General features: G+C 44.3%; 2 protein-coding genes across 4 annotated transcripts; one reads left to right on the top strand and one right to left on the bottom strand.

Moving 5' to 3' along the window:
- Window positions 1–722: 722 nt before the first annotated feature.
- On the bottom strand, window positions 723–24,569 carry LOC118231689. Of its 2 annotated transcripts, XM_035425766.1 has the most exons (4): window positions 4,204–4,604; window positions 3,902–3,944; window positions 1,931–2,459; window positions 723–1,360 (listed from the first exon to the last, which is right to left on the bottom strand). In XM_035425766.1, the coding sequence occupies exons 2-4, from the start codon at window positions 3,923–3,925 to the stop codon at window positions 999–1,001; spliced, it is 915 nt and encodes a 304-aa protein (XP_035281657.1). In that variant the 5' UTR covers window positions 3,926–3,944; window positions 4,204–4,604; the 3' UTR covers window positions 723–998. The 2 variants fall into 2 exon arrangements, with proteins under 2 accessions (XP_035281657.1, XP_035281658.1); XM_035425767.1 differs by lacking the exons at window positions 3,902–3,944; window positions 4,204–4,604 and adding an exon at window positions 24,438–24,569.
- LOC118231686 (proline-rich transmembrane protein 4-like) lies at window positions 9,036–23,036 on the top strand. 2 transcript variants are annotated; one of them, XM_035425759.1, is made up of 3 exons: window positions 9,036–9,335; window positions 14,090–15,064; window positions 19,455–23,036. In XM_035425759.1, exons 2-3 carry the CDS (start codon window positions 14,179–14,181, stop codon window positions 21,374–21,376), a joined length of 2,808 nt encoding a protein of 935 aa, XP_035281650.1. In that variant the 5' UTR covers window positions 9,036–9,335; window positions 14,090–14,178; the 3' UTR covers window positions 21,377–23,036. The 2 variants fall into 2 exon arrangements, with proteins under 2 accessions (XP_035281650.1, XP_035281649.1); XM_035425758.1 differs by having other exon boundaries at window positions 14,066–15,064.
- Window positions 24,570–24,749: the final 180 nt, after the last annotated feature.

Genomic DNA, 24,749 nt, shown 5'->3' with positions numbered 1-24,749 from the left:
CTCCTCCAAAAGGCTAGGTCTTTGTCCTGGTGATCACCTGCAAACTTCATTCTGGCTTTTTTATGCTGGTCATGGAGTAGGGGCTTCTTCCTTGCGCGACAGCCTTTCAGGCCAAGGAGATGCAGGATTCTCTGAATGCTGGATGTAGATACTATGATACCCGATGCCTCCAACCAACCCCTTCACCAGTTCATTTGTTGTTGTCTTGGGTTTCAGTTGAACCTTTTGAAACAAAGTTCACTCAGCCCTGGGAGTTAATTTGTGCCTCTTTCCTGAACGATGAAGTGTCTGTGTGGCTCCAAGGTTTTTATATTTGCATACAATTGTATGTACAGGTGCTCCTGGTACCTTCAGTTGTCTGGAAATTGCTCCTAAGGAGGAACCGGACTTGTGGAGGTCCACAATTTTTTTCTAAATTTTTTTCTTGGCTGAGTTGCTTGGATTTTCCCATGGTATGAAGGGCAAAAAGGCAGTGGCTCTAAAGGTAGGCCCTTAAATGCAGCCACAGGTGCCAATTAACTCATAATTATGACAATTGGCCGATCAGAAGCTTCTAAAATGTCATCATATCAAATTCTGGAATCTTCCAGACTGTTTAAAGAGACAGTCGACTTGGTGTATGTAAACTTTTGACCCACTGGAATTCTGATATAGGGAATTAAAGCTGAAATAAATCTCTAGTCTCTAATCGATTGTTTTAACATTATCTCTGATGTGAACAAAGTAGATACCCTAATTGACTTGCCAAAAGAAATGTATGGTAACGTGAAATGTGCGGAGCTGTGAAAAACTGAGTTTGAATATCTTAAGCCTAGGTGCATTTAAACTTTTGGCCTCAACTGTAACTGCTTCCAAAATAGTAAGTATGAATGGTCATTTTTATTGTCTAACCCAATCCTAAGTGATGAAAAGACCTTTATCTTCCAGTCATGGACACACGGTGAAGAGACAAATGTAAACCATTATTATTGTTCTGATTTGGTGGGTGAGTGGCATTTTCATATTTTGGCTTTGAGGGGGACGAGGTTGAGGGTGCACAGGAAGTGTTCCAGGGTGGTTAGGTACTCCTGCGGGTGCTGGCGCAGGTGACCGGCGTGTATGGACCGTGCCCACTTCCTGCACTGCACGGGCGTCCCGCGCTTACTCCACAGCTCCATCAGTTCCTCCAGCTTCCTGGGGTCGCACAGAGGGTCGTCCTCGGAGTAGAAGAAGAGCGAGGGCGCCGTGATGGGGTTGTTCCAGAACTCCACCACGGCGCTGTTTAATTGCTCGAGGGTCTGTTCCTTCAACGCCCGAAAGTAGAGCAGGCTTAGCCACCTCACCAGGCCTTCAAAGTTGGGGAACATGCTCTTCCCGAGCCCTAAAAAAAGAAGGCATAGGTTCTAAGGCCTCACATCCACCCCACAAACTCACTGCCCATCATCTGTGTATTTACAATCACACATTTACACATTTACATTCTTACCCAGCACTACTTGCATAAGCGCAACATGCAGGTTTAGTCAGAGAGCAAAGCTGGTGCCAAGCCAGCAGTATTCATGCTCTAGGTTCATGTTTACACTGTGGAGGAAGTGACCTGAACATTCAGGCATTTAGAGAATGCTGTTATCAGCTCAGGTTATCACCAATACAACAGCAGCTTCCCACCAGAGAATATTAAAGTCCAGTTCACTAAACACTACACTACACTAACGCACACCACGTGTATTGCTGGATAAGAAGAGTGCACGTGTCTTAACAACACTTCTACGCATAATAAGAGAAAATACATGACTGGGCTGACTGTGTGGCAAACCACTCTCATTGAAAATAAACTCCAAGCAGCAGAACTCTGGACCGACTTATTTCAGCAGACATGTACTGTTTTTTTAAAGACAGCTGCACACAGACAGCTGGGTGGGGGAGGGGGAGGGATTCCAGGAAAACTTACCGACAGCGATGCGTTCCAGCGATCCGTCCACCAGGCTATCGTATACCTGACCTTGGACCCGCTCCGTCACGCCCCGGTAGCGCTGGGGGTCCTGTGCTATGTGCGTTAGCATCTGGGCAAACAGATACCCACCAATGGAGAAGGCGTGCACCAGCAGGGGGCGGGAGACGAACCGGTCGTCCTGCAGCAGGTCCAGAATGTTGGCCCCGTACTCCAGCCCCCAGCGGGGCCACAAGAACTGGCTGAGCTCGCTCTCCACTATCAGCACGTCGAAGCCCACCCGGAAGTAGATCTCGCAGTACTTGCTCAGGGCTTTGGGGCGGGACCCCAGCCAGGGGAAGAGCACCAGCAGCGGCCTGACTCCGCCCACCTGCGGAGGCCCGTGGGCGGCGGCGGCGGCGGCGGACTCGTTCGCGTAGAACGTCACCTTCTTGCTTATTTTGTGAGCGGTGACCCCGCTCGCCGTCACGGGCCTGGCCGCCATGGAGATGGCCGTGCCCAAGGTCCGAATGTTATAAGCCAGCCAGACCTGTGAAGAGAAGGTAAACGTTTAAGCGGGGCATGCTCTCGCTTTGAAGTGGCTAACAGCCCCATAAAATAGTTAGAACGGGCCATTTAACATTATAATCAATAAAGTAGATAGGAGTAAACCAAGGTAAAGCAAAGATCACCACCTTTCCTGTAACCTATTTAATATTTCAGAGAATAAAAAAAGTTTTCATTTTAAGTTGCATTACACTAATACACAATGTATTCAAAACAGGCACTATGATTGAAGTGTTGTTTTGAAAATACTTCTTGACTTTGTGGTACCCTTAGCAGTTTTCACCTGTAACCTGCAATAGGTACCAGCATTGACACTCATTTATTATAAAGGTCCACCATAATATAATGTCATGACAGGTTTCCATACAATAAGACGCATGATGTGATTCAAGTATTGGTTTGCACAAACTTTCAGATTCATTGGTGACCGTATATTATCTACACACACAGTTTTCACCTGTAAACTGCACTAGGTACCAAATATGATGCTCTGTTATTAAAAATGTCCACAGTAAGATCATTTTGTATTTAGTATTTGTTATTTGTTTTATTACACTAGGACATGTCTATTATGATTCAAGGGGTAGTCTGGACAGACTGTTTAATTTGGTGGGGTTATATCATCTCCACTGCAGTGTCCTTAACAGTTTTTGCATGTGAACTGCAAAAGGTATCCATTTTGATGCTCAATTCTGAAACTCCACAGTGAAATCATATTATATGTTTCCTTCCACAAGGTCACGTTTATTATGCCATTCAAGAGTTGGCCGTAAGGGGCATTCAGATTTTGTGAAGTTCAAGATCTCAGACATGATACCCTTAACAGCGTTCACCTGAAACTGCAATACTATCAACTTTGATGCTGATTTATTAAAACCCTCCACAGTATAATCATATTCATATTATGTATCTTTACACTGGGTCACACCTATTAGCCTATGTGATTCAAGTGTTGGCCGTGACCGTGACATTGAGATTTGGTGAAGTTAAAAGATCTCCAGTATTGTACTCTTAACAGTATTCATCTGTAAACCCCAACAGATACCAACTGTTCAACAAATTTGATGCCCAGCCATTCAAAAGTTCCACGGTAAAATATATGATCTTGTGGTTATTAACACCGAACCAGACGTAGGCTATTGCACGGTCCACGTGTTGTTTGGTACCAACGTTTTCATTCGAATGACTTGTGTCAAATGTTGCAGCTGGATTGCTTCTCTCTATGCATAGCGAATTTGTACAGGAAAACAAGTTTCAAGCAAACGATGAGATATTATGAATGAGGAGGCCTAAATTAACGCAAATTCTCGAAAACGTTATCCATCGACAATGTGTGCATCCAGAATTGTAGCTGTATTGTATGACAACCGCACACTCGATAAATGAACAGTTTAGATTTTTTTAAAAATAGGATTCACAGCCTACCTTCTTTAAGGAATGTGTCAACATATCCGACGGCTGCCCGAGTCTAAACGAGAACAGAGTTTTAGAAGTAGCCTAGACTGCGTGTTTATAGTTAGCCACAGACATACGTTCAGTCAGCTTTACACTAATGGTACAGTAGTCAAGTCACAAGCAGCTTAAACTCCAGTTCCTATTATCTTTCTCATTCAAAGGGTTAGCTAAAGGCATGCATTCGAACGTTGTCCTAGATCAACTTTAAAGCCGCTAGCAACATGTAAACTCTATATCCAGCTAGGTTTCTTCAAGAAAGCAGCCAGTTATACCTGTTCCACTCTGGTTGTTCCACTCCGGTTGCTCCCCTCACAGGCCCATTCCGCAAAAATGCAAATATACCCCGGAACTGGAGCGTAGCTGCCACAGTCAAACAAAGATGCGGAGCTCCATACAAGCACCGTTATTATGGGCATGTGTCCCTCTGGAGTGAAACTGCCGTAGTCCAGAATACACTTTAATAAATTAGTGGATATTCGTTTTGAAAGTGTTTCATCTTTGTAAATAATCAGTATTAACCCATTAATGCCCAGATTTTTCCCAGCGATTTTTTACATAAGCATCTAGTCATCCAAAAAATATTCACAGATGGAAAAAGATTGGTAGAGACTTCGGCAATTTAAATGGGGGTTAAATGGGTTATATGCTATGCCGTTGCGTAATTACGCAATTAAATTTAAAATTATCTTTTAAAGCAGTTACTTGAAGAGCCAGTAGGTGGGGCCATAGACACGTAGGCTCTATGGGAGGGGCAGCCGAGGAGTTCAGTATCTGTGTTAAACTCGATTTATATGGGCTTCGTATGATATCGGCTATTTGAACAAATTATTCATAGTTGTACATGTTTTAATTTTTAGCTAGTCGGGCTAGTTTAAGCAGGAATTTTCAGTACGATATACCCCTCAAAGGAGTCAGCCCTCACCCGTCAAAGGTCCTGGAACAGACCCAGTGATCGCATTTTTGGGTTAGGGTCCTGGAAAAGACCTAGTAATGGCAAGATTGTCGTCACTTACTGTACTTCTCATCAATAATGACGTTGCACACATTAACGGCACTGGATATTCAAATAATAACTAGCAATTTTGCATAACAATTCAGGCTTTGGGTTTCCACCTCATGTTTCAGAATCCAGCGGTGACGCAATTAACGTGAATATGATTCTTGTGTGTCCTGTCCAATGGCAATCATGTGCTTTTCACACAGTTCATATTGCATTAGACGACATTCCATCATTCCCCTTGGCAGCGGCAGGGGATTTGACAACTTTAGCACACTGGTTAAATGCACTTCCAGGCTCAGGTACTATTTAAAGATATAAGGCGACAAAATCTCCTGAGAGTTACGTCAGTAGACAATTTTTTTTTCTGAAACTACTTAGAAGTTGCTTGTTGTTGATTTTTTTTTTTTTGTTTGTTTGTTTGTTTTTTTGGCTGCAGTATTTCAGTAATAATATTTCTGTTAAGTCCTTTTTTGTTTGGACAAGTTGGACAAACCGACAGACACTAACAAAAGGCTATTATATCGTCAAAATATATCATCCATTTTATCACAAATCATAATCTCATGAATTGTCATCAAACTGTGACTGACTTTAAATGTACGTAAATGTATCTGCCTAATTTACCACTGTACAGCCATATACTGTATATATATATATATATATATATATATATATATATATATATATATATATATATATATATATATATATATATATATATATATGAGCTAACTGAACACTGTCATGTGACAGTTGTGATAGCTTCTGGTTTCTCACCATTCATTTACATGTTCCACAAGCCTACACAATTACTTTTGGTGTAGAAACAGTTGATTGGGGTAAATTATTTAAAAATGACCCCCGGGGATCACAGAGGTTTTGTCTGGGTTTCAGCTCCAGGTCACTCAGCTGTTGGCTATTGGCAGGCCAGAGGTTTTGAGAAACGTGGCTTTAGATTCCACCACAGATTGTGCGCTGACAGGCTTCCCTCTGTCCCTGCCATTGGACATTTCCAGTTTGAAATTCACCACGGCAGCTGATCTTCTGTGCTGTAGCACAGCACCAGAAACTTTGGTTACTAACCAGAGTCTGCTGCATGGGAGCAGAGAGGGTGGAGTAGAGCATCTGGTGCATCTATAGAGTCTGTGGCCGGCGGTGTGGTCATTGTTGACAGAGGCACAGGGGGGATCTTTGTGGGTCTGGGCTGTGAAGCGGAGCAGATGGGGTAAAGCTGGTAGATCCTGCCTCAGCGGGACGGTTTTCGGAGGCATCCAGGCAGAGGAACCACACCCCCTGGTCCGGGACCGCTGCTGAGGTCACTTATTTACCCGCGCCATCTAGTCCTTTGTCCCTCCGAGACCTCCTTTGTATGGTGGCGTTAGGTTCCCTCCTCGCAGATTAACGCTGCTGTGTTGGGCAGGTTGGTCTGTTCATTTCTGTTCCCCCATGATTCCAACACACACACACACACATACATCCCACTATATTAGAACCCCTTTATGACAGCTGGTAATTGATAGATACTGGCATTGCAGGCTGACTAAGTGAAGACTAATATCTTTTGTGAAAACAATCTTTTCTTTGAAACGCATTGAGTTCTGTTACCCTGGCAATAAAAATGAATTAGAAGCCTGGTACTGTGCAAACAAACTGTATCTTGGTTTAAAGCTTCGCTCAGTATATAAAAACAACAAAATAACATAAGAACAAATACAATACAGACACCAAAGAGCTATGCCCAAAACTCTGTTAGACATTAAATTTATGATGGTCAAACAGCTTTAAAAAAAGCCCCAAAATGCATGAACAAGAGTTCCCTTAGAACTGTTCAAAGTGCATTTATTATATTTGTTGGGGCATAAAACATTGGTGATGACTTTTTGAATGTGCATACGCTATACTGTATCAAAGCAAAGTGGAATAAACAATGCATTGTTGCCATCAAACAAAGAGGTATTATTACATGACAATCACCCATTCTCTTGTCTTCCGAGTTCCGGAATACTGTGAAATGGCTTGTGTTCCGTCAGCTTGTTTCCCCATCCCAGCATGCCTCATCATCTCTAGGTCCCTTGCACAGTGGACCGATGGATAAAGCACAATGCCCTGCTATCATGCCACCCTTCAACTCTACATTTCCTGTTGCGCAGCAACAATAAACCACATCAACATGTGTTTTTCTTTGGGCGACATCCTCTGTTAATATCTGCTATCACAGAAAAGGCAATCTATCAGCATTTAGAGCACTGTACTTTCTCTGTGGCCAGACTCAAGGAACCACACGTACATAGAATGCACATGTGATTATTTTACATGTGTTACCTCAACAGCACTTAACCTGTAACTTCTAACACACTACCCCATACCCTATATTAAACATAACAAGATATGGGAACACATTAATTAGGCAGGAATAACTCCATAAAAGGAGAATGCACAGTGCGCCATCCCCAGGTATTTGTTCTACATTTTCTTTTAACAGGGGAAAAGCAAGAAGTTTACTGATATTGAGAACATCAACAAAATGTTCTTATGAAGGCACACAACTGCACCACAGGTTTTCATAAATCTCATTCGGACTCATTAGATTATGGTTCATATAAATAACCTCCCATAGTCCCACACACACAGGACACTCACAGTTACATAAACAGAAAAACTGCACTACAATATTTCCTCACACGATGCAGTGCATTCTCAGGTGCTTTTTGCTGTACAGACTCCCCCCCACCCCCCACCCGGGTAATTCTCTGCACCAACTAGCCCTGCTGACTTCCATTAAGGCCCCCATTCCCACTGGAGGCACCATGTGACCCACCCGCAGGAACAGTCAGCTGCAGAGTTACTTCGCTGTTCTCTTGTCAGAGAGGGTGGGGCATGCACAGCATCATGAGTCACATGACCCTGCTGCTGCCCCATATTAACATTAGATTAATGAATATTTTAATGCAACTAATTTGGCTGCCAAACGCATGTGCTTAAGTTGTTTCTCTTTTTTCCTTAAACTTATTAACTTATTAATGTAGGTTTCGCTCATTATCATTTGCTCTGCCTGAATTGTTCATTATCTACAAAATTGTTAGTCTTAGTGGCCATGAGTCCACACCAGGTTGAATACCACTGTTTTAAACCAACAATAAATTCATTCCAATATAATTTTTTTAAGTTTAGAGATGATGTGAGATTATGGGGTCCGATATCCTCAATGTGTCAATGTCCCCTTTTTGGTTTTGTTACTTACTGAAGACCAAAACGAATAGTGATGTCTCTGAAAGTGGACTAGGGGAGACATTCATAGGTCACATTAACCCATAGGATTTTACTGTGTGATGCATTAGATTATCTTCGCAGTTAATGGTACGATGTTACTTGTGTGTTGCATTTACATATTAGCCGTTAATGTGAACACTAGCATCACACTAACATAACACCAGAAAATTTTCACATTACCCCGTACTCAAACTTTCTTTCACTTGCAAACTAAACTGAGCTTTGTGATTTCAAGATCGAGATTTATTGTTACATCACCGTACAGAGACCCAGAATTCCATCAGAGAGTAATCCTACTGTTACATCAATGAACCAAGACCCAGATCACTATCAGAGAAAAATCCTATTGTTACATCACAGTACAGAATCCCAGAGCGCCATCAGCAACAAAAATCCTATTGTTACATCACAGTATATAGACCCAGAACTCTGTCAGAGAGGAATCAAATTTTTTCATGGTAGACTCAGGACGCTCAGGACTTCATTATAGAGGAATAATATTGATATATCACAGTACAAAGACAGAATGCACCAGTCAGGGCAACAAGCTTGCACTCCATCACCTGTTCATATTCCTAACTACTAACTCTGCCTCTGCTGCTTATGTGTGTGCATGTGTGCATGCAGGCATGCATGTATGCGTGTGTATGTGCATGTATGGCAGGTTTTTTTTTTCTCCTGCACAGAGCACTGATAGGCTTTTGCAAAGGAATAATTTACTTACTGATTTGTGACCACAAGCACTGTGTATGTGACCAGCAGAGAAACGGATGAGAACGGAGGACTGTGGGGCAGGAGAGAGGGAGAGAGGAGCGGGAGGGGGAGAGAGGGGAGGAGACTGATGCCAGAGAGATAGGGAAGAATGAGGGAATGGGACAGAATGAGAGGAGGAGACAGAGAGAGAGAGTCAGAGGGAATGCATGAAGCTGGAACTCAATTTCACTCAGACACGCACAGATGTACACCCATTTCACACACAGCACACACAGACACACACACACACACGCATGCATGCGTACATGCACACATGCGCACACACACACACACAGTCGGATATCTGTGGTGGCTCAGTGAAAGGATCTCAGGATTTCTCTATTCTCAGCAGGCTGTCTCTCCTTCCTTCTGATTCCTGAGGTGAGCCCAGATTGTCTTTTTTTTTTTTTTGTTTGTTTTTTTTTTTTTTTTTTTTTTGGGGGGGGGGGGACTGGGGGGGCTGGGGTAATTCAGACTGAATGAATGAGAAAATGTACAAATGCCCTGGGTTCCCAGGAGAGGGACAGCAAGTTACATCAAACTGGATCATGGTGGACCAGGGTGGTGGGTAGAAGTAGCAGGAGGCAGGAGAATAGAATGGAAGAAATACCAAGACCACCCTGTGGTGGGCACCAGCATACAGTGTACATAAGTGAAGTATGAGTGTGTGTGTGTGTGTTTGTGTGCAGTATAAGTTTATGAGCACAGTACAAGTGTATATGAGTGTTACATGTATGTAGTATGTGAGCGTGTAAGTGCAGTATGAGTGAGTTCTGGTGTGCATGAGTGTGCATGAGTGCAGTATTTGTGTGTGTATGAGTGCAGAATGTGTGTATAGAGCAGTATAAGAGTGTATGTGTGCAGTATGTGTGCATTTATGAGTGCGTTTGGGTGTGTATGAGGGCAGTAGGTGTGTTTATGAGTGCAGTATGAGTGTGTATGAGTGCAGCATGTGTATGTGTGTGTGTTTGAGTGCAGTATGAGCGCAGCATGGGTGTGTATGAGTGTGTATGAGTGCTGCATGTGAGTGTATGAGTGCAATATGGGTGTCCATGTGAGCAGAGTGTGTGTGAGAGTGTTCATGTGTGTAGAGTGAGTGTGTGCATTTGTGTAGTAAGCTTGTCTGCATGTGCCATCATGGTGTAAGAATCCCCTCAGACACCAAACAGCAGAAGTATCTGAGCGGTGAAGGAACACATGTAGTCTTACAGGGTACTACTGGAATGGGATTAATTTAATGATAGCTCAGTTATCTGACTCCAAAATAACATTTTAACCTTTTTTCTGTGCTAAAAGTTATACACAGAAGGAGACTGCAAATGATTGCAAAAAGGCATCAATTGTAAAGCGCTTTGGATAAAAGTGCTATATAAATGCAGTCCATTTACCATTTAACATTTACCAAATGATCCACCAGTATTGTGGCTCTGTACAGATTGTTATCTATCTTGGTAGATGCGAATGTGCCCCTGGCATGTGTAGCCTGCAAAGATACAATTGGCAACCTGAGTTATGGTGAGTGGTAAGAGTCAAAGAGGAATGTCAGGTTAAAGTGGACGCAATTTATTGTAACGTGTATTCGGTAATAGCAATACACAGTGTGCACTGTAAAATGTGAATGGTGAAATGACTATACGTGAATGTCAGGCAGGAGGTCGTATTGACGAGTCTCCCCGAACCATTCCACTTTTCCGCTTATACACCCAAAGATCAAACAACAACCCACTGGTCATCAAAGAAGGTCACAATCAGAACAAAACAGTACATCAATGATCCTGCTTGCGCTATCTCTGCAAGCCCATCACACAGGGTTAACCTTTGTAGCACAGCCTGGGCTGGGCGCTGACTCATAGGTACCAAGATATTTAGTCAGTGCCCACTGTACCACACTACCAAAGACACAAATTTGTTCCCCATGAAACTGGCTTTCCAACTATACCAAACATGATTTTATAAAAATGTATTATTAAACACTGTATTATAAAAAGCATATGGTTTACATAATGCTGATCCAGTAGGATGTTTTTCAACTGAGTACTGTCTCTTTATGAAAACCTGTGACTCCCTGTCAGCACTGTAAACATAGTCTGTTTTCCAATGGGGGTCTGATTCCTGTTTTCAGTGCCTTGTTTCTTAAGAAGCTGTTGGCATACATTTTCAAGCTGACAGAGATTCAGAGTGCAGCAGAAACCACAGGAAGCAGCACACTGTGCTCAGATAGACCGCAGGAAGTGGTGCGCACTGCTCTGAGGCCACAGGAAGTTGCACCGAGGGGCCAGCTTTCGGTTCTCAACCTCAGCACCGGATGTAATGTTGCCCCCTGCTGATACCTATGATTCTCGCTCAAAAAGCAAGTTTCCCCATTGGGTTCCATTCATTTTTGACAGCAAAAATAAAGTACTTCCACTCAAATACTGATGTTAATTCCATGCATTATGGATGGAGGAAGAAAAATCACTTATTATTTTTCCGAGGTAAAATATTGTTTTCTTATCACACAGACAAAGATATACATTTTTTTATTGATTATTTATTTTAGCCTATGTATGCACTATCCTCCTTGTACACGTGATTTAGGCATGTGACCAAAGACACAACTGAGCATGTCTGTTGAGTGAAAAAATTGTACTTCGTGGTTCTGATGTGCTCCCCATAGGTTTCTCCTGGTGTCGCTGTCTCTACATATTATATACTCTAAGAGTTGCACACACTCCTCAGATAGACCACAGGAAGCAGCACACACTGCTCAGAGAGACCACAAGAAGTAGTGCACGCTGGTCAGATAGACGACAGGAAGTAGCGCACACTGGTCAGATAGACCACAGGAAGCAGCACACACTGCTTCAAGAGGGACCACAGGAAGCAGCACACACTGCTTCAAGAGGGACCACAGGAAGTAGCACACACTGCTCAGAGAGAGACCACAGGAAGCAGCACACACTGCTCAGAGAGACCACAGGAAGCAGCACACACTGCTCAGATAGACCACAGGAAGCAGCACACACTGCTCAGAGAGACCACAGGAAGCAGCACACACTGCTCAGATAGACCACAGGAAGCAGCACACACTGCTCAGATAGACCACAGGAAGCAGCACACACTGCTCAGAGAGACCACAGGAAGCAGCACACACTGCTCAGAGAGAGACCACAGGAAGCAGCACACACTGCTCAGAGAGACCACAGGAAGCAGCACACACTGCTCCGAGAGAGACCACAGGAAACACCTGCACTGGACACTGTGCTCCAGATAACAAGCTTATTCTGAGCAGGATGTACAGAAACACAGCAAATGACAATTCAACATGGCTACATGACTCCAAACATATCAAATCAATTCAGCATGGCTTCATGATTGCTCAAATGAAACCAATTCGGAACGAAAAGGCATAGCCAACAGTTAAAAGCACCCAGTACGAGCACTGCATGGTTGATGTTAAGCAGAGAGACTTGGCCTCACAGGAGATGATTATTTTCAGGCAATGAAAATGGGGGGGGGGGGGATAACGGGAACATGCCCCTGGTTATTAGTCAGTAAGGACATTCAATTAGGCACAGCTGGGAAAAAAATCTATCAGCTGATATCTACAGTCATGTTGTCCTGCACTGGCTTAAAGCATGTGTGTGTGTGCGTGTATTCATGAGTGTGGGAATGTGAGTATATGTAGTGTAGGTATGTGTGTGCAAGTGCGTGAATATAAGTGTGTGCAGGCATGTGTGAGTGTGTACGTATACATGAGTATGCGTGTGTAGGTGTACTTCTCTCTTCTCGCATCGAGAATCTCCCTCTGAGCACAGTGCTATGTACAACATTACCCAGAATTCTTTGGTTTGGAAGACATCTTTGTGCTCCCATTTATCTCCCTGTGTTAGCAGCTCTTATTGTTCCTGAACATGGCTAGTTTTGCTGAAAACCCAAACTGCCTCATAAAGCAGAGAGCCAAAGTCTTTCCCTGCTTCATCTGGAGCAACCCAGCTCTGTAAATCACACATTTCTACTTTCAGGCAGGACAGACACATATAAAGACCGATTGGAGTGCAGTAAAAATATATCAGAAAAGCTGCACTCCACCCGCTACGCACCACAACACAGCAGCACCTCAGCACTGCAGATTCTGTAGAGTCACCAGATTCTCAGCTCCAGCTTCAGAACATTGAAAGTTATGCCTCCAAGCAATGAGGACAAAACGATCCATTCTGATGAATCTTTTGAAAAGCCATTAAGGGGTGTCACCAAGGACAATACTGTGGTGATGGGTGGTTTGTCCTGTGATATACCAACAGAAACTCCTGTACTTAAGAACCAAAGGACAGAACTCAGGAGTTGGCTGTCTGGGAATTCTGTAGAATCTGTGTCTCTATCTCCCCAAATAGCGGGGTTAAAATGTAGGTCATGTGTCATCATTCAGGGCACTGTTTCCACATGACAGGCTGGCAAATCGGTAATCTGCAGGAAAGAATGTCACATTTGCTGTCGTCCCTGAAATGAGACTAACTAACACACCCAACGAGGAGTACGGTGCAGGCTTACCAAAGTTGAGCATGCAGTGCTTAATGTTTAGTATGAATTATGTATCTCCTCCAAGTCAATAATTGATTCTGTTCTGTCTCTAGATTCCGCATGCAGTCAAATGTGCTTCAAAGGTCGGCAAAATGGAGCACCACTACTTTTACCTACACCGATTTAGCAAAGTTAAACACCAGACAATAAATGACTTTGCTTTAATGCAAAAAAAGTAGCAAGACATTTGAAGAAGTAAATGGCTTCAGACAGTAATCACTTTTCCTGATGAAGAAAAGCAGAAAACACAAATCGGCTCAGAATTTAAAGAGAGAGGGTTGTGTTGTGCTGAGCTTCAGCTGCAGCTGTACTGTAGCTGTGCTGAACTGAGCTGTAAGCATGCTAAGCTGAACTGAGCTGTGTTGTAACTGTATTATACTGTAGCTGTGCTATAGCTGTGCTGTGTTCAGTTGAAGCTGAAGCAGTACTGTAGCTGGCCTATAGCTGAGCTGTGTTGAGCTGAACTGAGCTGTGCTGTAACGGTTCTGTACTGTAGCTCTGCTGGGAATAAAATACTAGCCTGTGTGCTCTGTCTCTGTGTCTGCTACCAGATGATCCCCCTCCTCCCTCACCAGGGATTCCCAAAAGCAGCCCAGAGGCCCAGGAGAACGGGGAACATGGGAGACACAGCGTGAAGGGGCACCCCTGTGTTAATGAGGCCAGCATGTGCGGTCACAGCTGGGTGCTGCTGCTGGGCCTGTGGCAGGTGCAGTTCAGCTCCTGTCTGGCCACGCCCCCGACCGGAGGCCAGCCGGCACGGACCCCGCCCTGGGCACGGCCCGCCGCAGAGCCCAGCGTCCTACGCCGGTCCTCGGACGCCAGTGACCTCTGGCCCTTCTGGGTTTCCGTAGACGTCCCCTCAGAGCCCGAAGGGTCCTCTCCGCTCTCACTTCCTGTCAGTTTGACCTCTGACCTGCAAGGTCTGCCCCACGCAGGAAACACACAGAGCCTGAGGCCAGCCATCCCACCCTTTTTAACAGACTCCACCTCCAAAAGCACAGCTCTACTACCTAAGCCGGGTACAAGACTCTCCCTGGGCAAAGAATCCACCTCCATAAGCGGAGACACTGCCCCCTGGCTGTGGGATACAGAACTACCAACAGATTCGACCAGTGATTTTGCAGATTTAAGCCCAGCCCAGGGGCAGGTTCCTCACCTCATGCCCCAGCCTACTCACAGCCTCAAAGGGGAGGGCACTGTTTCCCAGACACCAATGGGGCTTACGCCAGAATTAGCGCCATCTGCCGCCACACCAAACAGAAGCACACCTCCTACAGGGACCCCGGAGAGGAAGGTACCTGCCCTTCCTCTTCCTCCCGAGTCTGCAGCACCAGATCCACAGGCGGGGGGGCAGGGGCCCGTCGCAGGCCCGGCTGGAGGGAGACCCACGAGGAAGGGTGCGCGGACGCGAAAGCGGATGCCCCAAACCGGGGGCGGCTCTACGGAGGACGGGGAAGCGAAGGCGACCGCGCCCGATGACGGAGGGGCCCCGGAGGGGGAGGAACAAAAACCGACCCAAACGCTGACGGCTGCTGCCGAATCGCCAGGATGTAAGCCAACCAGCCGCTCCATTCCTGTCATGTGATTTTTTCACCAGTGATTCATTCATTTTACATGATTCGGTCTCAGATTTATGAGGCAATAAAGCCTCATAAATCCTGTGTGTGTGTGTGTGTGTGGGTGTGTGTGTGTATGCGCCAACATGGGTGTGCTTGCAAAGGTAACAAATCATAGAGCCCGTCACAGTGTGCAGAGTCACAGACTTTATTGTTCTTGTGCGTTACAAAAGAACCGGCACGGTGAGAATTGAGTTCGGTGCTGCAGTGTGGATCAGTATTCCACAAGCGAACAGAGTCATGCGGGAGTGTGCTGCAGTCTCTTACACAATTACCATCTCTCTCTCTCTCTCTCTCTCTCTCTCTATTTCTCAATGTCAAATTATATGTTAAAATTCACTTCTATTCAATCAGCTTATTTTATTTTCTTATAGTCTTATAGTTTAGGTAGATAAATAGATTTTAAAAATTAATTAATTTTGACAGAATATATTAAAGTCTTCAGCAGCCAAAGGTAAGCCTTCATTTTAGGCTAATTAGGTAAGTATATTTAGATTTAGGTTAATAGGTTAATAGGTTTATATTAACATTAATAACTCGTTTGAACTCAATGCATTTGTGAAATCTTCACTCTCTAAACATATAACTGATGTATTTTTAACAGCTAAGTGCGCTGTGCTTGTGCATTCCTGGATTTTCCAGCAGGTCAAAGTCACAATTACACAGACAGTTCATAAGACACAACTTGCAGAAAATAAAACAGAGCAAAATGTAACCCAAGAGTTTATTCTATCCAGTTTGCATTATGAGAACTTGCACACATGCCCCTTTGGACTAGATTAAAATTCCAGTTGTTAGTATTCCAGCCAATGCAGCCGTTTAAAATCAATTAAGCGGAAATTAAAGCGCTTTGTTATGTGTTTGACTGGGCACAGTTAAAGCTTTCATCAACGGCCCAGCAGAAATGGAATAGCAGGAAGCAGTGATGTCTAGGATACAGCACTGCATCATGGGTGCACTGATGGTGCCAGGCACTGGTTCGACGCTGGAGCGGTTTTACCGCTACAACAAGCGTGTGCACTATTTCTCTGCTAGGTAAGACCATTTCAGCTGAAATCATCAGGACCAGAAGGGACTACATGTTAGGGAGACAGCTGCCCAGGTAGATTTCTAAGACACAGTGATTACTGCCTACTTTAAAATGGTGGATGCATCCACAATAATAAAAAATATTGGGGACTCTAAATTGCCAGTAGGTATGTGTGTGTGCCCTGCAATGTATTGTTGACCTGTCCAGGGCGTACTCCTGCCTTTTGCCTAATGCATGCTGGGATAGGCTCCAGCCTCCCCGCAACCCTGACTAGGAATAAGCAGGTGAGATAATGCATGGGTATAATTAGGCCTAAGTAAAAAAATATCCTTTTAAATAATTGTGTAGCTGCCAGCAAGTTAGTGTAAAAAGTAATCCTGTAAAATTTTATTAGAGTAAACATACTGTAAAATGTATAACAATAACTTACAAGCTAACTGCGGTTAGCGGTTAGTAAATTTTACAGTATTCTTATTACAGTGTACAACATTAATACAACAGTGATACAGTATACGTCAAGCTGTTCCCATGTGTAATAAACAGTCAGATGGTCCACTGAATAGTGTTATATGGAGCAGAAGTGGGGGGGTATCTGGGTAACTGAGAAAAGATATTTTAATCAGGACTTATTTCCCTCTGGTATAATGGAAAAAACTCAGGAGAGAGGTCATGAAAATTAAGAATATTTTAATATCTGTTTTGTCCCAAATATTGACATCAATATCCTTTACAGAAATATACACAGATTTAATCTGCATTTAGCTGCTTCATGAGGGACTATTTATTATCAGCAAGGGATTACTAATTATCAGTAACTGTAGAAAAATACCTAAGTCTTAACCTATGGTTAATTACTTTACAGTGAGCAAAGGAATGTAACCTGTCCCTAATCTGTGTTTAATTACTTAAATATCAAGGACAGGAAATATACCTATATATGATCATGTGTTTTATTTCTTAATTAACAGTGACCACAGAAATACGCCCATTTTAATTGTTTCACTTAAGCAATAGTGGCCACAGCATATATATATATATATATTCTGGCTGATAACAACACGTCTGCTGGTTTTGTTCCAGTATCTTTGATACAGTATCTTTAATGGCACAGAGATTGATTCACCTGCAGATTGTCCACAGCAGTACAGCTCCAGTCTATTAGTTGACAGTACGTTTGGAGACTAATTGAATTTTGCCGGCACAGACACAGGAAGACAAGAGACAGACATTCTGTCTCTGGTTCTTTCAGAGATTTAATCTCTTCATTGGAAAACAAATTGCTCCCTGTGCAAGGAAGCTATTAACATAGCCCTACATTTATAGAATAAACAGTATGTGTATGTGTTTGGTTACTCGGGTAACCAAAAATACTGGCCCAATAACTCACTCAGGTGATCCAAAAAGAAAAAAACAGCTTAGATAACTCAAGTAACCAACAGGACCCACCTAATAGGATCTTATGTCCACTATGGCATCATAATACAGCTTGTTTATTTAATGCAGGTATAAGAATATCACCTTTAGGAGGCTAAGTGATAGGCTATACTCTGTGGGACGGGGCGGTGTTCTTGTGTTTATAACTCAAATGCAGCAGGAACATCAATGCAGGCTTTGTTTCAGAAAACGACGGTAACATGGCGCTCAGATTACCAGCCTTATTATATTATAACTGCAGTCTTCACAGGCCTGACCCTGTCTGGATAAATCCGGCACAATGAGTCTTACACGCACAGCTATTCTAAACATCTGTGTCAAATGTCAGAACTTCGTACTGTCACTGAGGGCGTTTTACATGCACATACATGCACACACACGAACACAAACACACACACACACACACACACACACAGATGTATTAATGTTTCAGGAGGCATGGAGCTGAAACCAGCACTGTATTTGTATTTTTAAGATAAATTATAAGATAATATTAATATTTTTCTTATGATCAACATATCCGATGAAAATATAATATCGTTTTGAGAGTCAGGCAGAAGCATTGTAGGTTTTGGTTTTTTCATAGGATATGTTGAAAATAAGAAAAATTCTAAATTGCACTGTCTTTTTTCCGAGTACATGTGTTCTGAAAAGATATTGAATATAAATCAACTTTAATGCAATGTAGAAATTTTCATGTATATTCAGCACATCTTAACCATGCCTGCACTGGTCCGAAGCGTCACCAGCAGCTACCAGTATTGACACAGACAACAGGCATTGGCTGCTTGACATGCTCTCATAGGTAATACATTTTGGCTGTCCAAATAGTAATATTTTCTACATGTACACAGTACTGTATACAGTATTATGCTCCGATAAAAATGAGTCAACTGAGACCAAGTGATCGTAATTTTTTTATCCTTACTTTGGATATATTTAAATATGTGCTGATGTAGAGTTCTCTTGCATAATTAAGTAATAAAAAAGAACATTCGGTGCTAATAGCACATTTGCATTGGACCTCCAGTGCACATTTTGTTGCTCTGGTAAAGCTCAAGATTAAAATTTAAACGTCTATAGTCACACGATGAAAAATTACAAGAGCACTTTTAAAGCTGCAGCGGAAAAAATAAACCCCTCTGCTATCAACATCTTACCGTTATATTACACTGGCAGATACGCCAAGTTATAGCATGGTGGACCGTACCCTGTGCAGCACCCAAAGTTTGCCACTTCTCAGAGTTTCTCAGTCTAGGATACTGTGATCACAGATATGAATAATTACTGCACATGGCTAATGAATTGTTGTAGCAAGCAGTTTCTTTTCTAAAAACGGGCACGGATGAGAACGTCAGCACTGCAGCTCAGCGCGAACTTATCTGACCCACGCCAGTAGCACTTCCTAACGGGTCCATTAGCTTTTACTGGGCTTGGACCTGGGCCAGTTTGCTTTTCCGCAGTAACGGTGGATAACTGCGAGTGCATTACGTTAACATGGCTTCCTGGCAGTGCCGCCTCTCTAATGCGTTCTCCTGGGTGATTGCGTTTGGAAGCTATTTAATAATAAAAAAACAGGTGAAGCGAGTTAACTGTTCAATAGCTACTTTAATTGACTAAATAAGTGCTGAGTAATAAGGAGAACGATCTTTCTTCAACCAGGGCTGGGAACCAACAATCTATGATAAAATATGCTGTTGTTTATAGTAATATTTGCAGTTTTTCAAGACTATATTTGCAGTTTGTAAGGTAATATTTACCATTTGATAAGGTCATATTTGCCGTTGGTTATGATAATATTTACTTTAAAGGTAATATTTGATGCTTTTTAAGGGAATGTTTTCTGTTGTTGTTCTGCAGATGTTGCCCCGGGCGGGGACTGGCCATCAGAACCGGGAGACCCTGATTCTGCTCATGTCCCTCACTGTAATGGCGACAGTGGCGCCTGCAAACCCAACAGCACCTGGAGCCCCGCCCTCTCTGAAGACATCGCCTACAACCAATCACACGGCCCCTCCCCACCCCCAGCTCCGCCCCCAGCCCCACCTCTGCTGCTGGTGCCACTGCACGCAGACTGGAACAACGCCATGGCAACCTGGGGCGTGGCCTGGGAGGTGCACGTGTTCGGGGTGGGTTCGCTGTTCGTCGTGGCGGCCCTGCTCTCCGCCCTCGACCTGCTGCTCCTCCCCTTGCTCCGCCCCCCAGGAGGCAGCTACCTGGCACTGGCTCATCTGTTCCTGCTGGCCGCCAGTTCCAGCCGCGCCTTCTCGTTGTTCTATGATGCGTACGCCCACCTGGACAAGCTGCCGGCAGCAAACTTCCTGTTGCTCCACCAGGTGCCCTTCCCTTGCCTGACAGGGGCCTTCGCCGCGGCCTTCCTCTTCCTGTCCCTGCGTTCCCGCGTGAGACTCCCCGGATCCCCCTGCCATCGGCCCTGCTCCCTGGCAGTTCTGCTGCTGTTGCACTTTGGCGCCACCTTCAGCTCCCTGCTGGTACTGCAGGCATTCCCCCAGTGGCCCTGGCTCCTGCTCATATCCCAAGGAGTGTTTGTGGTGCTGATCGCCTTCCTGTCCGTGACGTACCTCATCTTCTGCTGCTACACGCGGGCCGACGCCAAGCACGTTTACCACCTGAGCAATACCTTGCCCATCCGCAGGGGGTGGGATCGAGCGGCGGTAATGGCGGGATTCTCCGCGCTCTTCATGCTGGCGTGCGCCGGGCTGCAGCTCTACGCCATGCTCCATGCGCTGGCCCTGGCCCCGCCCACCGCCCCGCCCCACGCCCTGGAACCCTGGCCCTGGTGGGCATTCCAACTGAGCTGCCGTCTGTGCGAGGTGGGCGTGTGCATCACCCTCGCCTCGGCCGCCACACCCCCTCTCCGCCGATCACTCCGCCCCTGCCGCTGCTGGGCCACGAACTTCTGCTGCCGGGGTTGCTGCGGCAACGCGTCCACCAAACAGGCAGTCCCGCCCATGGCGAGCGAATGGGAGCTGCGCCAGCAAGAGAAGCTGGCGATCTGTGAGGGGGTGGGGTCCGAGCTCCTGCCCCTCTACGCCCTGGTGGACCCCAACCTCAGCAGCCTGGAGGGGCTGGACCTGCTGTACCACGGAGGCGGGGTTCTGTCCCGCTCCGTTTCGAACACGGACACGCCCCTCAAGGTGATAGGCGGGTCCAGAGGCTCCTCCTACGCCAGCCTGCAGCTGGACAGCGACTCCACGGGCGACCTGCGACCGCCCTCCCCCATCAACCTGCGCCGCAGCATCGACGAGGCCCTGTTCAGCCCCGCCCTGTTTCCTCACAGCCTCTTTAGCCCCGCCCCCCGTCACGCCCCCCGCCGCGGCTCCGCTAGCCTGACCCCACCCGCCGCCGAGAGCTCAGGTGACCAGGCCCTGTACCGCACCGCCTCCTGCCTAGCGATAGAGGCTGGGCCTCCCCTGATTGGCTCTTCCCTGTCAGGCCCCACCCCTGTGGAAGCGGGCCTCATCCAGTGGGCGGAGCACAGGAGGGGCAGCAGCAGCTCCAGCTCTCTGGGTAGGCATTCCCTGGACGGCTCCTCCGTGGTCCTTTGTCCCAGCCGTGAGGCGTGTGGTCACTGCCAAGACATCCAAAGCAGCTCAGACCAGGGGACGCAGTTCCACAGATGCTACTTGGGCCTAGCCTCCGCCTCTCAGGAAAATTTGGACCAGCGAGCCGAGACGGACCTGGCCGTCCAGGAGGAGTTCATCAGGGTGTGTCGACAGATCGACGCTCTGAGCATTAGCAGTGACACCATTGACCTGTAGGCACTGTGACCCCATTCAGAAAGATCAACCAAGATATGACCTCATCCAGGAAGGTCAAGCAGGATGTGACCCCACCCAGTCATGCAGACCAGGAACAGCACAGAAACCTTGCAGGAGAGTGGGAGGTAGATACAGTATGCTAAGGTGCTGGGTTTTTTTTCCTCATAGCATGTCCACCTGCAGTTTCATGAGCAGTGACATGATGTGAAAGTTTTTTCAAATTGGATGTCACCAAAGCTCCCAAAATCCAAAAAGTGAGGATGTACAGAATGGCCACTGAGGGCGTGGTTCGAGTGCTGGGTTCCCTTGGTGACCAATTTGGAAAATAAAAGTGCTACAGACTCTTAGATGCCCACTACGATTGTCATGGGATGCTGCGATTAGTTTTAGAAATTAGACCATATTTCTGGCTTTCCCTAATCTCTCAGTAAGAAAACTTGCACAGTTCACTCATCTAGGGAAATTCTAAACAAGCACTTATTAACAAGAGGCTGCTATTTATTGATGTATAACCAACTGATGCTGCTTTATTTATGGAAGATAAAATCAAATCATATTTCTCATCCTCTCCTCACATCAAATTGCTTTTGTTGTTTTTTAACTTTTAACTTTTATTAAAATATTATACTTGCTCAAACATTCTCAAAGGAAATCTCAAGCCCAGAAATATTTCTGTATAAATTATTAAGATGTATTAATTTATGTTAGGGAAGTTGAATTTACAGAACAGCAGCACCATCTACTGGTAAACATGGCTACAGGCTAAAATGTTGTGCCTTGTGCTCACTTTCAGAAATATTGCTTTGTAAATCATGATTTAGATTCACATAAACAGTGTAACCCTGTTATTTTTTCCAGGATTATGATCACAGGATCATATTTTTATTGACAAGGGATATTTTCTACATCATTGAGTATACACAGAGATTTAAAAAGTGCATGTTTCAAAGAGATGCTTACAGAAAGATAATAGGCTATAGCACAAGAATTATATAGAAAATGGTCGAAATGATTCAACAGGATAAGTGTTTTGTGTTATAATAAAATATTATATATCATATTGAATAGTCTTGGATTTGATATATATTTTTAATATAAACACCAATGTGTGCTAGCAGCCATACCACTATGTGCCCTGCTACAGCTGAATGGCTGAAGCTAAGCAGGTGTGGGCTTGGTTAGTACTTTTGTGGGAGGGCCTCAGGGGAAAATTTACTGCTGGAAGTGCCGTTGGTGGGTCAATTGAGGGTGATCTTGACTCTAGTCAAATGCAGTAAACCTGGAGCCCCAGTGCAGTGATGGGGACGCTATGCTGTAGGAGATGTATTTTGGATGAAATGCTAAACTGAGGTACTGACTGACTGTGGTCCATGAAGCCCCCACAACACTAATCACAAAGACTGTCCTGGCTAAATTCCCAATTCCCACCTAATCATTCCCCAGTTTAATTGGCTAAAAATCATTCTCTCCCTCCCTCCTCAGCTCATGTGTGGTGAGTGTTCTAGCACAAAATGGCTGCCATGCAATGCCTACACATTGGTGTTGGCTGAAGAGAGATTCCCCTCATCATTGTAAAGCACTTTAAGTGTGAGAAAAGCGCCATATAAATGCAAGCTACTGTATGATGTGCTCCATTTTAATAAAATGTGTTTAGAATATGTTTACAGACAAGTCCTATTTTGGAGATTAATCAAAGTCACAGTAACAAAACAATTAAATAATAAGTATTCATATCGCCAGTGGCTCATTCTTATTTGTAACTTCATTAACAGTATGTTTTCTTCCATAAAAGGGGATTTGCAGCCCATTCTGTCTCATTCTGGCAAGTGTATAAACAGTAAAGAGGATGGTATTAATTCCATGAAAGTAGACAACATTTTCAGCTGTCGCATCCACAGTCTAAAAGATAATGGCAGTCATATCTGAAGAAACAGCGCTGCTCTTGGACCAAAACAACTGCATCTAGACCAATCTGCTGGATTTGTATTAAATCAAGGCCAGACGGAGATCACGTGATGTCTGATAAGAGAAGAAGCATCAACGACCCGAAGCTCTGACATAAAGCTCAGTCTGGATATCCATCCATTCCCCACGATTGTAAGCAGAAAGATTAAGGAAACCCTTCCCTCTAAAGTGGTGTGGGTTATGCGCAAAATGGCCACCCAACACCAGCTTCATAGTAGGGTGGATCGTTTCCGTCCTTTCTGTAAGTTGAAAGAGGGAATACACCCCATTCATCAATTTTATTGAGGGCATAAAAACAAAGCAATCCAAAGGAGCAAAACATTTACAGACACACATTTTTGACCACTCAATCACCTCAACATTAACACCACCCTCTTGTGCTGTGGCATGGTATAACAGAAAAACAGAGGGACAATTCCAACCACTTCAATTTTCAGGGAAGAATTAAATTAAAAATAAACCAATTTCTATCGAATGATCTGTTAACAAAAATGGTTCTGATATTATATTCAAAATTAACCTAATTAGAACCTCAAGACTGATAGGTGGACCTGTTTTGTGCAAAGAGAGAGTAATATATGCATATAGGCTATTCAATCCCACAGATGTCATGACATGTCATGTCAAGTGCAAACGTTAATATTTGTTTCTTTTTTTGTCATTATATATGCATATGATACAATGTATTACAGTTTTAAATCTAATATTTCCTTTCCAAAGTGTGTCCTGTTTTGCAATAAACCAGAAAGTTAAATCACTATACTCCAATGTAAATTACGGCAGAAATAGCTCAACAACATGATGTAACACGGTGTAGTCACCCATCAACCCAAATCAACCCAATCAACCCAAATACATGAAAAGGCAGATCAGCCCGATTACGTGGAATACTTATGGGAGAGACAATCGTTCAAGTGTGATAAGAAAACAATTCAGCAACATAAATATGATGAAATCAGACCGGTGGCCGGTGATGGATTACTACAGTCAATGAAGATATCCGTGGTTCAGAGATAAACCTATAACTATTGGAAGGGCAGGTAGCTAATCACCAAATTACGGATTTGATTACAGGTTTATCAGGGTATGCACATACCTATACAGCACCGAGACTTTGGGACTTCCCACGGAGTTTTATACCAATATCGCTGGTAACAATGAACAGATGAATGGAAATCATGTGCAGATTGTAGAAAGATCACTGAACAGAACTGAGCTCCGGATTAGTGACAGTCTGTCTTTTCTAAACCAATCGCCGTAAACACCAGAGTTCAAACATCCAAGGAGATTAAACCAAAAGAGCAAAAGGGGTATTTCATTATTATTGTGCTGCAATACTACATTTACGGGTTCACTACACGTTTTTCAGTTTTGTAAAATGAATTACAGCAGCTTATTTGTCAAGTTT

Source organism: Anguilla anguilla, chromosome 7 (assembly GCF_013347855.1).
Source record: "Anguilla anguilla isolate fAngAng1 chromosome 7, fAngAng1.pri, whole genome shotgun sequence".
In the NCBI taxonomy this organism is placed as follows: domain Eukaryota; kingdom Metazoa; phylum Chordata; class Actinopteri; order Anguilliformes; family Anguillidae; genus Anguilla; species Anguilla anguilla.
This window is presented reverse-complemented; position numbering and strand designations above follow the sequence as displayed.